The sequence below is a fragment of the Poecilia formosa genome, unplaced genomic scaffold (genome assembly GCF_000485575.1).
Source record: "Poecilia formosa unplaced genomic scaffold, Poecilia_formosa-5.1.2 Scaffold53, whole genome shotgun sequence".
Taxonomy (NCBI): Eukaryota; Metazoa; Chordata; class Actinopteri; order Cyprinodontiformes; family Poeciliidae; genus Poecilia; species Poecilia formosa.
In genome coordinates, this window is record NW_006799992.1 from 1,790,561 (window position 1) to 1,805,997 (window position 15,437).

Genomic DNA, 15,437 nt, shown 5'->3' on the forward strand with positions numbered 1-15,437 from the left:
GTTGTGAGAAACGATTCATCACACAAGCGTCCATTCTCCGCCCAATGTGTGTACTGACTATGTTATTTTCCCAGGAGATTAATGGTTAATGGTAGGGGAATTAACGCGGTTATTTCTGACTACTGCACCCAGAGTTAATTCTAAAACAAAATGACCCCCCTCTGCTGAGTCATCAGGTTTTAGTCCCTTTGAGTCAAGAGGAAATGCAGGATATGGTGTTGGCTGTGAGGAAAGCACCATCACTCTTTACAATAAGATGACTGATGAGTTAACTCAGAATGAAACAAATTAAGATTCTTAACTATGATAAATATGATTTCTACTTTTACTGGATGTCAGGCCTTAATAGATAAAATATCTACTGTTCTGACACTTGGCCAAAAAAAAAAAAAGAAAAAAAAGTGTCTGAGTCCATTAACGACTAAATAAAATGATTTCTATTAGCCTATAAAATGAACTTCCATATGCTGAGTAATCCTTAGTGTTGACAGTTGTCTGCCCTCCGATGTGTGGAAGCATTTCGGATCACAGTCACAGCAGGACGCCACAAAGCTTATCAGCCCTGGAGCTCACACGTGGGCAGTGATTCCCCAGCTTAGCAACCCCTCCTCCTGGTTCTAGTTTAAATATCAGGGCTAATTAAGGAGCAGCCCGCTGTGCAGCAAGACTCCTGATACATTAAGTCAGAGTCCCAGCAAGGCACTGTTGCGTCATTAGACCAATATTGTAATATTATGCAATTAGATTAAATTAAACATCATAACAGAGATGTCATCTTCTGAATTTGATCAAGAATGTGTAATCAAATGAAAGTGCATCCCAAGGCAATTTCATTTGTTTTGAAAGGGGTTAATAATTACAGTGACAAAGCCACACCAATCCAATCTATGATAGTGTGGCCAGACAGGCTTTAGCTCAGCTCACCTTTTTACCTTCCAGTCACTGTTAAGCCCAGGAAAAGAAATGTGTTGTCAGAAGTGGGATTCGAACCCACGCCTCCAGAGGAGACTGCGACCTGAACGCAGCGCCTTAGACCGCTCGGCCATCCTGACAAGCTGCCCTACAACCCTGACAAAGGATAATCAAGTATATAACGTGGCCGCTGTGAGCCGTTTTCACGTATGCGAAGGTATTCGTCTTCATGGTATAAATGACTGCAGCAATAGTTGTAACAACTTCAAAGCTTAAAAAAGCTTAAAAAAAGTACCAAAAGCTTAAAAAAGAAGAAAAAATCGATAGGCTACAAGGTTTGAAAGCCTGGACAATATCTAATTTGACGAAATTTGTGTCTCGCGAAAGAATACACAATATAACCCGGAAATATGTGGACATTTTTTTAGTTGCGGCAGAATAGTATTGTCATTTCCTTTTCCTGGCTGCTATACCTTTAATGTCCACTAGGTGCTGGACACGTGAAGAGAGAAAATAGTTTATTGCACTCTATTAAAATGAGAAGAACACAGAAGGCTTGTTAAATATATTTAGCAACTTATATTAATTATTAAGTCGCATACTTTCTTTTTAGACAACATCAACTCAGCTTTAATTCAGTGTGTGTTTTAGAAACAATATTGCAGTTGTTATAAAGGATCAGTTTCTCACTTGAAGCACAAGAATTTCTTGTCAAGAGAGAGGAGTTAATGAGAAGTGTCTGCACTAGAAATAAGCACATCTGACCTATTTCTTATAGTTGTAGTTTACATTGGTATTGTTTCTAATCTTTCTTTTCAATGTGTGACAAATATTAAAAATGTAAAACTACTTAGAGCCACATTTAAACATATTTGGAGATAAAGTTTCTACCCATCCATCTTTCCAAAGTAGTTTGAGCTGTCTCTGAGAAAGGGATAGTGTCTTTTTTGTCCTAAGTGAAGAAGACCAACCCCACAGCATGATGCTTCTGCCACTATGTCTTATTGTGGGAATGGTGAGTTCAGAGTGAGTATAATTGAAAAATGCTCTTTTTTGAGCAGTTAGGCATCTGATCAAATTAGAAGGCCACATATTGTAGATTTTCTCTTCTTTATTATGAACCTTTTGGAAAAATTTTCCTTTTTCACATTTATGTGCTAATTTACGTTGCGCTGTCGTTGAAAAATCTTAATAAAACACATACAAAATTGTGTTTTTTGAAAGTCTTGAAAGGCACTGTAGAATCACAAAGACAATTCTGTATCACTGAATTATGCAATGAGATTTTGTAGGGCAGAATTTAGCAAACTCTTTGATTAGCTATTTTTCTGGGCACAACAATTATATCAGTTGTTACGCTGAAAAATTCAGCTATTTAAGCATACATCGGTTGAATAATCAGGTGAAACATGATCAAACTGTAATTTACATCTGAACTGTGACTTGTAATTCCAGGCTTCAAAAGCCCCTGATGGATACGTGACTTTGGCTTATCTAAGCTTTCAGCTATCACTGCTCTTTAAGTACCCTGCCATCTGTAATAAACATAGACCTATCTAGCCCATATCCTGTTTTGAACCTGTCAACATGGTACTTTAGCTGAAGAATCTGAACTCTTGGGACTGCCATGTGAGTCATTTCCATGCGTCTCGTTTTTGATGTCGAGTCTTTAAGGAAACAGGGCCGAGCATCCAGCAGGAAGGGATTCCTCCACACTCAGACATTCACAACATCCCAAATATTAGAGCTAAAACGTAAGATTGGAGAAATGGGTGGCAGGAAATGGAAATGGTGCCAGGGTTGACTGTTGCCAAGGTCAGCCAGGAGGAGTCTTACGGAGAACCCCTGAGCGTAAACAGCTCAGATCAAGGCACGGGAAATGCTGTGTGTCATAACTGACGTACTTTATCTATGATTAACCAGCAGTAAATGAAGGTTGTTGTTCACGTCTAGAGGAACTTGCATCACTCGGCCGTCATCTTACATGGATATTCGTATACCATGAGTAAGGTAGAATTAAATTCCAGGGATCCTAATAAAATGCTTTTAGTGTTATAACAGTTTTTTTTTTTCAAATATCCATGAATATGTATAAAGCTCAACCAGTTTAATTCCTGAAAACTGTTTTCTGAGTAATTGTGAAGACATGGAAATTGAAAAATATTTAAATAAATACTTGTAAGTAGGAGGAGGAATAATTTTGAGAAGCTAAATCTGCCAATGAGTGGTGGCAGTGAATCTGTATTAGATTCACTGCCACCACTCATTATTATTAATATTATTAAAACAACAATAAATAAATGCACCAATTTTTAGAGTTTTACTTTATATCTGAAAGACTTGGGTGAAATGTAACTTTTTAAACACTGGTTAAACAGTTTAAAGGTAATTTGTACATAAGCTTCAACACTAAGTGGGAGATCAACCATTGTGACTGTAGGCTATGCCCTGAAAAATGCGAAATTGGTATCGTTAAATATTTCAGTCTCACTATGACCTCAAGTGTTATTTATAAATTTTTTTGTCAAGACTAACCTGAAATAAATGAAATCATAATAAATACACATTTTAGGCTCCACACACTTGATAGAAATAGCAAGTATATTATCATGTCTGATCATTGATCCAATGATATGATGATGATATGAATGACGTGATGAATTATTTTATGATCTGCTTAATTTAGTAAGTATTTACATATAATGCTAAAACTGTTAGTTTAAAATAAAAACATTTGTCTAGTAGAATATAGTTTTCTTACAATTCTGTGCAGTATCTCAGAGCAAAATAGTCACTTTTTCTTTGTCATACATTTATTAACAGTAGTTATTATTTAGTAAGATAAATTAGTCAGTCTTTAATTATGGAGAACTTTTTACTGACACGATGGATGCCACAGTTTAAAACTAGGTGCAACACAAAATAAACAAAAATGACAAAAGGGAGAAACCATTTTTCTAAATAAATCTAAACATGGGAATATGCAGTTATGATTCATTAAAATGTTTTTGTTTTATTGTACATTTTACTGTATCTTATCAATCTGACAGGAACTTAGTAGCTGTTCATAGCACCAAGAAACAAAAAAAATTAAATCAAGTACAAGTACAAGGTGGTTATAGGTTAGCTATAATCCAATGCATACCCAAAAGATTATGTTATATAATTAATACTCAAAATAATTTCACACTCAGTTATAACTGAGTTATTGCAATTTATTTATACAATAGTGTAAAAGTCACAGGCGACATTTTTCTGCATTTCAGTGGCTCTGACTAATTTCCTGATTCTATTCTCATACTGTTATATAATAATTTCCAAAACAGAATCTGAAACAAAAACACTTTCACCTTTAAAAAGACAAAGGAGCATAAAAATTATTTGATCACGTGTGTGTGTGTGTGTGTGTGTGTGTGTGTGTGTGGGTGTGTGTGTGTGTGTGTGTGTGTGTGTGTGTGGTAATGAGTGAAGGTACTCGGCCAATCTAAGCATATTTGGCTGGACAGGGAGGGGACTAGTTTTGTTTTATGAATCATATTTGCTGAAACACTAGAGGCACAATGGCTCTCTTTGTGTCTCCCCAGCTGTCATCAGGTGGCCTACTGCTTTGCTTTGTCTATCCTCAACAGTAGCTGTTAAAAGGGTCTCTCACACTGCTGAACTTATACCATCACTCATCTAAATCATTACACCGTCTGCTTTTCAGGATGCGTGCTGCGTAAACTCCGCCAGCGAGGCCCGAGCCAGTGTGACTGCATGTGGCCACATTGTAGTGCAAAAGATGGGGGGGGATGGGGCTGACCTTGAAAATCGGACTTAAGATCATAAACAAAATTTGACAAATTCCTTTTAATGTTTAGCCACCTACTTCTATGTTCACGATTGAATATGTAATTAACTCACAACTTCTAAAAAAACAATATGACCCAGGTACGGATAATTCAACTGTCCTTTGCAATTTTACTCTTCGTCAGACTGTTCTATAAAGAACGCTTTGCTTCATAAAATTTGCTGGTAATCACATTAAAGCATGCATCGGAATGTCTCTTCCAAATATTCCCACACTCGGAGATCACACGTGGAACACATAAGGATGTGCTATCTCTTAAATGGAACAACCACATTGCAATTAGGAAGCACAATAGGAACATCCTCCTCTACATTGAGGTGAAGAGTTACACCGCCCCAGGGAGAATGTGCAGCTCACAAAAACAACCACATAGTGCTGCAGCATGCGCACGATAGACCAACGCAACATGCTGTGGGGAGAGAGCAATGCAGGCCAGGCTGTGCAAATAGGGCATGTTCCGCACTTGTCTATGCAGCACACGTGTATTAGCAAAGGTTGTGTGGTTTAAAGCAGTTTAAAAGCAGCTAAAGTACATTTCTCAGCGCGTGTTTCTTGCCATTCTGCCAACTGCATCTAAAGCTTCAGTGCTAAATAGAAATCTAGCCTTCTACGTCTCCTGGATTGGCAGCCATGTGCTGGCCTCCCTCTGTGCTTTCGCTGCTCGCTTGTATCTGCTCAGAACAGGTGCCGCATCCCGCTCGGCTGCCGCATTCGCAGCGCAGGTTGGGGCGGGAGGCCCTTGGCCGCTCGCACCGTCCCCCAAGTTTTCCAGGGGTCCCCATCTGCGTCCCCTGCACATCCGCTGCCACATGGCACCTGTCCCTCGGCGAGTCTGGTCCATTCTTCGTCCGGCAACTAACGCGCCTGCCACCAAACACTCCGCCTGGTTTGGAGCCACAATGAGATGAAGAATAGCTGCACCCATAATCCCTTTGCTGTGAAATGTGTTTCTCTGTGTGCGATTTCCTTCTTTTCCTCCTTTGGCCACATTTAGGGCCAAGTACAAATTGTAAACAGGTTATTATGCTGCTGTAACACACTCCTACTGGAAATGCTCTCCAACAGCATTTAGTGTTTACAGGCATAGATGGGTGTTTATCCGGGTAGTTTAATTTGGTGCAAAGTTCTCTGCATTTAGCGTGATTAGCGTGCCAAATGGCTTTGTTGTGATAATTCCCTCAAAAGCAACTTGAAGTTTTACACCTATTTATGTCTTTGTGAAATATCTCAAGCTTAGTCAGATTGGATGGAGAGTGTGTGAACTGTTAACTTTTAAGTATTGCAACAGATTTTGAGGACTATTGCTCCAGTCCTCAAATAGATTGAGAACTGGACTTTGAAGAAGCTATTTTAACTTGAAAACAAAGTTACCTAAACTGAATACCCAACATTATTACAATGTCAGTCTGTACAACGATAATAAGTTACTTCATGGTCGCCACTATTTGTAGACTAGAATATTTCAGACACCACGATTTTAAATTGTGCGTTCCAATATCTGGCCTCTTGTAAGGACTTTCACTGTCCTTTATATTCACTGTCCTTTATACAAAGAACTGATAAATATCTTAGTCTGGGGAGGCTTTCTGATTTTGGTGAGAAAGATCAGGTAGAGAGGAAATCATGGGTTAATTGTAATCAGTATTATTTTTACATTAGCTTCGCAACGTCGTGTTTTCATGCAGCTCTGCCTGGACGTCAGTGATCGTTCTTCTGCTGTAAGATGAACTTCTCCTCGGTATTTTGCAGTCTTCTTCAATTACCTGATATTTAACTCCATTTATCTTTCCGTCAACTCTTTAAATCTTCCCTGTCCCTGCTGAAAGTAAAGAATTCAATAGCATGATACTGTGATCATAGTTTTACATTGAAAATGTGGCGTTCAGGGTGACACGCAGAGCTATTTTGCAGCCACACGCAATCCTTGATGTTCCTCAGACCTCACAGAAAACATTCATTTCTACTGAGATTAAATTAAACACAACTGAACTCAGATTAATCAGTTGGATGGTTGGGTGGATGGATATGGATCGACATATAGCCGGATGAATTTAGAGTAAAATGGTCTGAATACAATTTATTTTTTATTTTTTATTTTTTGCTTTACAATTAGGCACTTCTATTTGCACATCAAGTCAAAATAAAATACATTATTCATGTCCCTGTAGAAGAACAGGCTGTAAGTTGCATCACTCAAACACCAGGCCAAATTTATTTTTGGGGAGGCTCTGCCTCCATCAATGCTATATGCCTTAGTCACGTAGTTCGAATCAGCTACTTCCTCTTGACCTACAGTTATTACATTAAGAACGTCACATAGTTGGAATAGCCTGCTTCCAAATAAGATGTGACTGGACGCTCCCTCCCTGGCTACACAATGGACTCTGCATCAACCAGACAGTGAGCCTCCTCTGTCCCTCCTGAGAACAAGATCAGTGGTCAGCGCTCACTTCGGTCCCATCAACATGGCTAATACGTTACACAGCTGTGGTGGCTGCAGGTCCTGTACACACACACACACACACAATCAGACACACGTACACACACACACACACACACACACACACACACACACAGGACTCAGACATATGCTAGGCTACTACTTGAACCGTTGGCGTTGTGTTAGACCAGCAGTCTTGTTTGTTTGCCCAGGGAAGTGACATGACGGCAGAGGAGGAAATAGGAAACATAACAGACTACCTGACAGACTCATTCCACAGGCCTGACCTGAGAGTGGAGCTGAGCCAAGCAGCAATCAGAGAGAAATAACAAGAACAGCCTCTTTTGTTTGTTCAGCCTATATCCTCATAATCACAAATATTGCAAACCCTACGATCTGTAAATGTGTGAAGAATTCAATTTGTCAAATTAGTTGTGATTGTAATAGGGGGGAATGGAGGCTATGGCAGTGATTCCTAGTCGAGCCGGTGTGTGTAAAGTTTTACGTTTCTGCAGTTCACTGAAGTGTCGTGCTACTACTTGTTGTCACATTACTCTCTCCTTGGATTCCTGCTGATTTATAGCTGCTGAAGCAGCACTAAAACCCGACTCTGGCTTTCAGCTTCCAGCTCCGTCTACAGGTTGATATGACAATGAGTCAATTTCGAAGGAGGAAAAAAACGGAGCTTGACAAGTTGAGTGTTTTGCCCTCACTTCCCTAAAGTGTAATATTCTCAAGATGAACAAATTGCCCTGAAACAGGCCCATATGACTCTCCTGGGAATCTCACTGAAGACGTGTTTTGATGATCTTTGGCTCGAGCAATTAGGCTGATCATACGCTGAGCTAGTAGTTTGATTCCCAGTGTCTCAAAATGTGGGGCATTTTTGGAAGGTCTAATATTCCAAAAAAATTGTATTTTTTATGTTTTATCCTAAATCCACTCATGTAAGTTGGTGTTTAAACACTCCCGAATGAGTAAGTAAATATGAATCACTGTTTTTGTTTCTTTAGCTTTCTTATCACTATTTGGGTTGTATAAAAAGACCAGATGATGATGATAAATAAATATTATTAATATAAAGATTTTTAAATTAAAAACAGTATTGTTTAAGTAAATTGCAATAATTTGAAATATGGTAAATATTTTAATAAAAAAAAAAAACACCTTGTCTTTTGTTGTTTACTTCAACTCACTGAAATAGAAAGTGATGAAGGAAGTTAGTTTTACCTTTTTCTTTTAATGCTTAATCAATGCACCTTATCATTAAATCTGAATCTGATGTGATGCGTATGTTTTTGTCCTTGTCTGGGTTACCATGTCCTACCCTCAGGTTATGATTGTTGTGATACTGGACTTTTTCTTCATCAAGGGAGTCTGCGTCAACCCCCCTGGCTAACACAACGACAACTCTTGGGCCCGATGCTTGTCAAAGACCGCTTTTTTTATAAACACAAATGCCTGTGGCTGTCCCGGCTTGAATCCCATATTCAGAATTAGACGACGCTCAAACTGACCCATGGCAGAGTTTAAAACCCTCTGAGGTACGCAGGGTAATGGTCTAACCTTACAGAAATGAGAGCACTAGCCAACTGCAAACACGGCTACATGATGAATGTTGTCACTCCGCGCAGTACGATCATATTCGCACCAAAGTGTCAAAGCTATGAAATCTGGGTTGGATATCGTCCCTAAAAAGGCCAGGTTTAGCACAAGTGTCTATGTGCTTGTGTTAAATATGCAAAAGGCCATGTTGTCACAAACCTCGCAGTGAAAAACGGTGGAAGACGAGTCGGTAAAGATGTTAATCAGCCCAGTAGTCCTTCCTCCCGCCTTCTGAACAGCGGGTTCCCTTCTCTCAATCTGGCTCTTTTAATGCAGGGCCTAACCAGGCCCAAACATCCTGATGGAGAGAAGCTTTTCCCTTATCAGTCAGGAAACACTGCTCCTCCGCCACATCCTCTTTACAAGAAGCACGACTCAACCATTCCCAAAAAAATGCAGGAAGAGCAAGCCAGACTCCAGGATTTGTCAAAAGCCCACCCCCCCCAAATTCCTCTTATTGACACAGAAACAATTTCAAGAGAACGCAGAGAGGGCAAGAAGGGTAGGAGTAGGCAAAAGAAAAACGGAGGAATTAGAAGGGTTTAAAACATTATGTTGTTTTTTATTTAGTTTGGAACAGATTACAAAAAAGGTCTGCATCAGCAAGATATACCATGGGGCGAGCAAGTGGGTGTGGGGGCGATGGGCTGGAAAGGGGGGCGGAGGGGGATCGGTGCGCGTTAGAACGACACCCAGAATAAGACTCCAGAAAAACAAAAGGAGGGCTGAGATGGAGGCGGGTGGCAATGAATGCGTCTGTTTTACAGTAATCCTCTGAAGCGGGATGATACGAAGGAAAAAGAGAGCCAATGGGAAACATGACGGAGAGGGTGGAAAAAGCAAGTGAGCGTCGGAACGGGTCGCTTAAACCTCAACAGAACCCAAAATAGATGACACACAGTGTGACGCCCGTTTTGAACGTGGATAGATGGCTTTACAATAGCTCCCAAAACGATTCCCCCAAAAAAGTAGACGCTCTATAATGTTTTATTGTTTTATTTTTTTTTATTCTAGGCATCTAGTCAATCTATGTGGCAGCATTTCAGTATATATCAGTTATTTCCAGTATTTTCTTTAAATAACAGTGAACAAGGTTTGTTCTCCAGTGGTATTGTCATGATATAAAAATCTAATTTTCATAGTCTTCCATTCATCTAAATTAGCATACACTTAAATTTACCATTATCTTTCAATGAAGATGTTGACTATATGACTATAGTACTAGAGAAGTTGTTAAAATATGCCTTCTGTTCTTCATTATACACCACTTAATTGAATTGCATAAGAAATGTTCCGCTAAAACCATTTTTTTTTCAATTACAACTATTGAGGTAAGACTCCCAAACTGCTGAGAGTGACAAAACAAAAGGCGACATTCAAAATGGAAAAAAGTATAGATAACAGCGTTACAATTATGCAACAAAAAACATCAACAGACTTAAATTAGCTTCTAAAGAGCATCTGTACATGCCTCCGCAGCTACATTAACTGGTGAATAAACAAGCCTTTTTTTTACGATTGTTGCACTAAAAGTTAGAAATTTCCTAGCAACTGGAGGTGGCGTTCTATAGTAGTCTGTGTCTGTGTCCCTGAGATGTCCATCTCCGTATCTTCACGTGTCTCAGACTGCTTGTTGTTCACACTCGGCTCCAGACAAACATATTGCTCAGTAATCAGCTCAGTGTTTGTTTTTTTTGTTTTTTTTTTAGGACAGGAGGAAGTTGCTCGTAGATGCTAAAAACTGCAACATTGTCCTTCATCTTTGAAACTGTCTCTACAGTCAGTGTTTTTCATCAGTTTCATGTCTGTAAGTGAACCAGCGGGCTTATGAGATGCCATAGTTGTTGTAGTAGGCCGCCGTTGCATCTGCGAGCACGGAAATTAGGCTCGTTTCTGTGGTGCTGCTGGGACACGCTGAGGCGGAGGTGGCGGTAGTCGATGCCACCTGGATGTGTCCAGTCACTCTCATGCCACTGGCTTGTTCAGGGTGGAAACCACCTCCAGTGGAGTTCAGGTACTGGTCGAACTCGTTACGATCCACCTCGCCCAGAAGCTCGGCTTGACTAAGCTGATCCAAAGTCTCCAGGTGACCCTGAGTCTCTGGTGGGGGGGAAAGTTGACCCAGGTGACCCTGGTGGTGCCCATGGTGAATTGGCGGGAAAGACGAGGAGCTGTAGTAGGACAAGGGCGGGCCAGGGATCAGTCCACCGCTGCCTCCGGTTTGGGGTATATGAGGAATATGACCTAAGTGTGCGCTCCCACAGTGGATCTGGGTCTGTGTGTAGTCAGTGTGGTAAGGAGGTGGGCTGCCCATGTGCGTCTGGCTCTGGTGGTGTTCATCTGGACAGGAGACGGTGGACGAGCAGGAGACTGAAGAGCTACCGGACGTTGAGTAATAGGTCGGGGGCATATGCTCGTGGTCCATGGCATCTAAGGGGGACATCTCAGGAGGTGTGGGCAGGCCGTAGGGGTAGGTGTCAAAGCTGCTGCTGGAGCCAGCAGGCTCTCTGAAGGTTCTCACGCTGGGCAGAGCGGGGCTGGAGCTCGAGAAGGCGCCGCCGACTCCATTAGAGCTGCCCTCGTCTTTGTCCAGCGGGTGACTGAGGGCTCGCTGCTCAGGCAGGGAGACGTGGTCGGGAGCCAGCCCACTCAGGAGAAAACCGGGGTCCACTCTCTTGCAGATACGTTTTAGCTGTTTCTTCCTGCGGGGACGATACTTGTAGTTGGGATAATCCTGCATGTGCTGCACTCGGAGCCTCTCTGCTTCCTCCACGTACGGCCTTTTCTGTGGGGGAGTCAGAGCTTTCCACGACTTTCCTGCATTTAAAAAAGATCAAAAAGAAATCATTTTATTTGGACTGAAGTCTGGATAAGAGTCTAATTGTTAACATAAAGTAAAACTTTTCTTTGGCCTTTTTTTTATTTAAGCAAAGCACAATAAATTAAATAAGAACATTTAAATCAACATTTGCTATAACTTCAATGTAAATAGAAATATACATACTTTACTTTAATGTATTTTACGTACATTACTTTAAACATTTTATTCTTCTACGAGGATATTTGGGTTTTACATTTACAATATAACTACAAATATTTATAACTAGAAATTATATTGAATAGTGAAGAAAAGCTAAATACATTTAAAATGTATAATAACTGATACTTTGCAAGGGTTTTTTGAAACAGAGAAACAAGTTGGTGACAAAACACAACTTGGTTGTTGCTTTAGCAAAAAAAAAAAAAAAAAAAGACATAACTGAAAATGGCAGATTTACAAATAAATATTCTTCACACATTTTAAAACAGAAAAATCAATTAACAAAATTAAATTTAAAAAACGTAAAAAATAAAAATAAAAAAAAGACGAATTAATAAGAAGTCAATTAAAAATAATGTTCTGGATTTTGATTTGTGATAAAAGTGCCAAATTTGCAGTTTACCTTTTCGCACTGTGCCGAACAAAACAATTGTCTGATTATTATCCAACTTTTTTTGTATTAATTTGAATTACAGGGATGTGAATTCAAGGAGAATTTAACTTGGGAATAGTTTGCTTTTACGCATTGCCTTGCTATGACAGGCAATTTACAACTCCCGTTATAATTAGCTATTTTGATTAGCTACTTTTGTCGCGTTGAGGCAGAAAAAAAAACTTTTTTAAAGCAACACAGGCCTCAAGAGAAAGGAAGGTCAAATGTATAATAATAATAATAATAATAATCATAATAATAATAATAATAATAACTTTTTCTTACCCAACATTTTGCTGAGCTCTGCATTGTGCAGGTCTGGGTTTTGAACCGCCAGCCGTTTGCGCTCGTCTTTGGCCCAGACCATGAACGCGTTCATGGGCCGCCTGATCCGCGGCTCCGGCGTCTTGTCCACGGGGGTCCTGTGCGAGACATGCGCGTCAGGGACATCTCCGTCTCCCGGAGGACAGTCGAAGGACTCCGGCCACGACGAGTACGCGCTGATGAGAGCAGCCATCTGAAGCGCGCTCTCTCCTCTCCAAACTTAAGAAGCGCGTCTGAGACTCTTAACGAAGTTGTGCGCTTTCTTTCTGTCTGTCTGCCTGCCGCCTGACTTAAAGCTGTGAAAAACTACAAAAAATAAAAAACAAAACAAAACAAAACAAGACAGACTTTTCACATTAAATTATTCCTGTGTTGCTTCAAGCTCTAGCTCAACCTGAATGCCTGAACAGATTTCAGGAGAACGCACAGATGCGCACATACAGCTGCTCCTCCATGTGGGTTATGATTCGGTCTTTCCTGCTGGATGGGGGAAGGCTTTATATTTGAGGAGCAGGTTCCAGGAGAAATCCCCGCAGGACTCTCGACTCCTCCTTGATTGCAAGTTAAACCCTGTGGAAGGGGAAGGGATAGGGTGCAACATTTCAACACAAGTAACTCCTTAAACTTGCCCGACAACACAACAGCTCTTGTCATTAACACAAATATGAATTAAACTAACAGGAGAACTCATAACATTAGATCCACATGGTTATTTCAAGCTCCCTAGTTTGTTTGTTTTTTTGTTTTTTTTAAAAAAGCTGCTGTTGAATTCACATTGAACTCAGAAAAAATATATATATTTTTGTTTTACTTATTTATTTTTGGAACTTTATCTTTTCTGGTCTTCATGGAATACCTTGCATGACCAACTTGCCAAACCTGTTTTGTAGACTTCTCATCTTTCAGAAAACATCAGTTGTTAAGTTAAGTGACATTTTGAGATTTCCACTGCACTTTATGCCTCAGGTTTTCCAGGGTTTTGTTTGTTTGTTTGTTTGTTTGTTTTGAGTGTGCAAAAAGAGATGCAAAACAAAGTACATAAAATGGGAGGTTCTTCTCATTTTTACAGGATTCGAAAATGCAAGAGTTTTGGACTTAACCAATCAACATTAAAGATTATTAAAGATTCAAAATGATTTTCCTCTGAGCCACATTTCTGAGCTGAGAAAATAAATAAAACCACGGAGCGCACACCGACTAATCAGTTTCCTTCTGTGGCCAACAGCGGGTGCATATCAAATCCAGGAGTTCCTGTTGACAGGATACTCTCAGCCTGCAGTGGTGGAGGAGCTCACACTCCCACACACACACACACACACTCGCTCTCATTGCTCAAAACACAGCTACCAACACCATCAGGTTGCAAATGATCATATCGGTAATTAATCTTTGGAGATGGGAGAAACCTGACCCATTACAGATTACAAAGGCACGTTGAAGTTCACATGCAGCTCAGGTTGGAATTCATGTCTTGTAGGGAGTCGTGCTGCTCTTTACTTGTCAAAGCAAGCTGTCAGTTTTAGTTTACTTCCCACAGGAAAAGGATATGGCACCTGAAGCCACAGATTGTGCCCGATGCAGGCACATCAGTGATATATAGAGCCACACTTCCTCGCCCTGTTCTGGCTTGGACCATGCCGCTGTGTTACCAGTGAAAGTCAGAGAGTGAAGTTAAGGTGAGTTTAAGTATGGGGCGCAGCTAATGGGAGATAAAATGCTTTTGTGGCTTAAATGCTAAATTATAAACTCAGAGACAGGGAGTCCTGAAATGACAAGTGCCTCCAAGTTTTACACATTGTTGCTGGGCAGTTGAGGCATCTCAACTACACTGACAACAGAGGTTATCTCAATATGCTGTAATAGCAAAAAAATGTATAATTGGAAATAGATTTTCTTTTTTTAAATTGTAAAATAACAGGTTTGCTCATTATTGTAGAAAATATATAATATATAAAATGTTCTAAATGTTTTTTAAGAGCTTTACAAAATGCTGACAAAGTTCTTAATATAATAAGATCTTAAAAACACCAAGCAACAAATGCACCAATCTTTGAATTTTGACTTTTCATCTCTGCTCGGCTGGAAAGCTGGATTTTATAATTTAGATAAAATGAACTTTGGCCAAGAAAGAATTTTCTCAGCAATAACTTGTTCTTTATTCTCTAGGGTACTTTTGTATCATCCCATTTGTATTAAGCCCATCTGCCCCTGATTTGGACTGACACAAATGATGATTATTCACCTTATTTCATTTTTCATTAAAATAGGTCGGATGTCTTTGTAAAATTTGTTAACAAATGTTCGTTATAATATGAATCTACTTTTATTCAACGGGGCAGTTTACAAAATCCTTAAATGAGCGAATGAATGCACGGTATTTCTCATCATATCTACACTTTTCTTTAGTTATGAAGAGCAAGTGAGGGTGAAATCTCACCTTTTTACTTTATTCTTTAACTCATGGGCCACATGACTTGATGCAGCTCCAGTGTTGTCTAATAAAAGTCTCACTTTAGTTTGGCTCACCAGATCCTCATAATAGGTTGTGGTCCTGGAAGCTCCCGTCATGATGCGATCAAAGATTTAGTTCATCTAAAAATGAGTGTGTGAACCACTTCTTTTCATTTGTACACTAAATTTGTCTGATTAAAGCTCTGGAGGATATCATTTTTGTAAGTAAATAAAGAATTTTAAGACGACCAAACCTGAAACGAGACCAGAGCTGCTCTCCCATCTTAAATGAAGTAATGTTACGATCTCTACCCAGATGTGAGTCGAAAAGGGAAGTGCATATATGTTAAAGTGTCAGACCCAAAATGGCATCTTTCCTCTT

At 39.9% G+C, this 15,437-nt stretch overlaps 1 protein-coding gene and 1 non-coding gene across 2 annotated transcripts; both read right to left on the bottom strand.

Moving 5' to 3' along the window:
• Positions 1-969: 969 nt before the first annotated feature.
• trnal-cag (transfer RNA leucine (anticodon CAG)) lies at positions 970-1,052 on the bottom strand. The gene has a single exon. It is a non-coding gene; the product is annotated as a tRNA-Leu (tRNA).
• Positions 1,053-9,787: 8,735 nt separating this feature from the next.
• Positions 9,788-13,090, bottom strand: sox7 (SRY-box transcription factor 7). The gene is made up of 2 exons (XM_007552938.2): positions 12,566-13,090; positions 9,788-11,624 (listed from the first exon to the last, which is right to left on the bottom strand). The coding sequence occupies exons 1-2, from the start codon at positions 12,795-12,797 to the stop codon at positions 10,633-10,635; spliced, it is 1,224 nt and encodes a 407-aa protein (XP_007553000.1). The 5' UTR covers positions 12,798-13,090; the 3' UTR covers positions 9,788-10,632.
• Between the last annotated feature and the right edge of the window lie 2,347 nt (positions 13,091-15,437).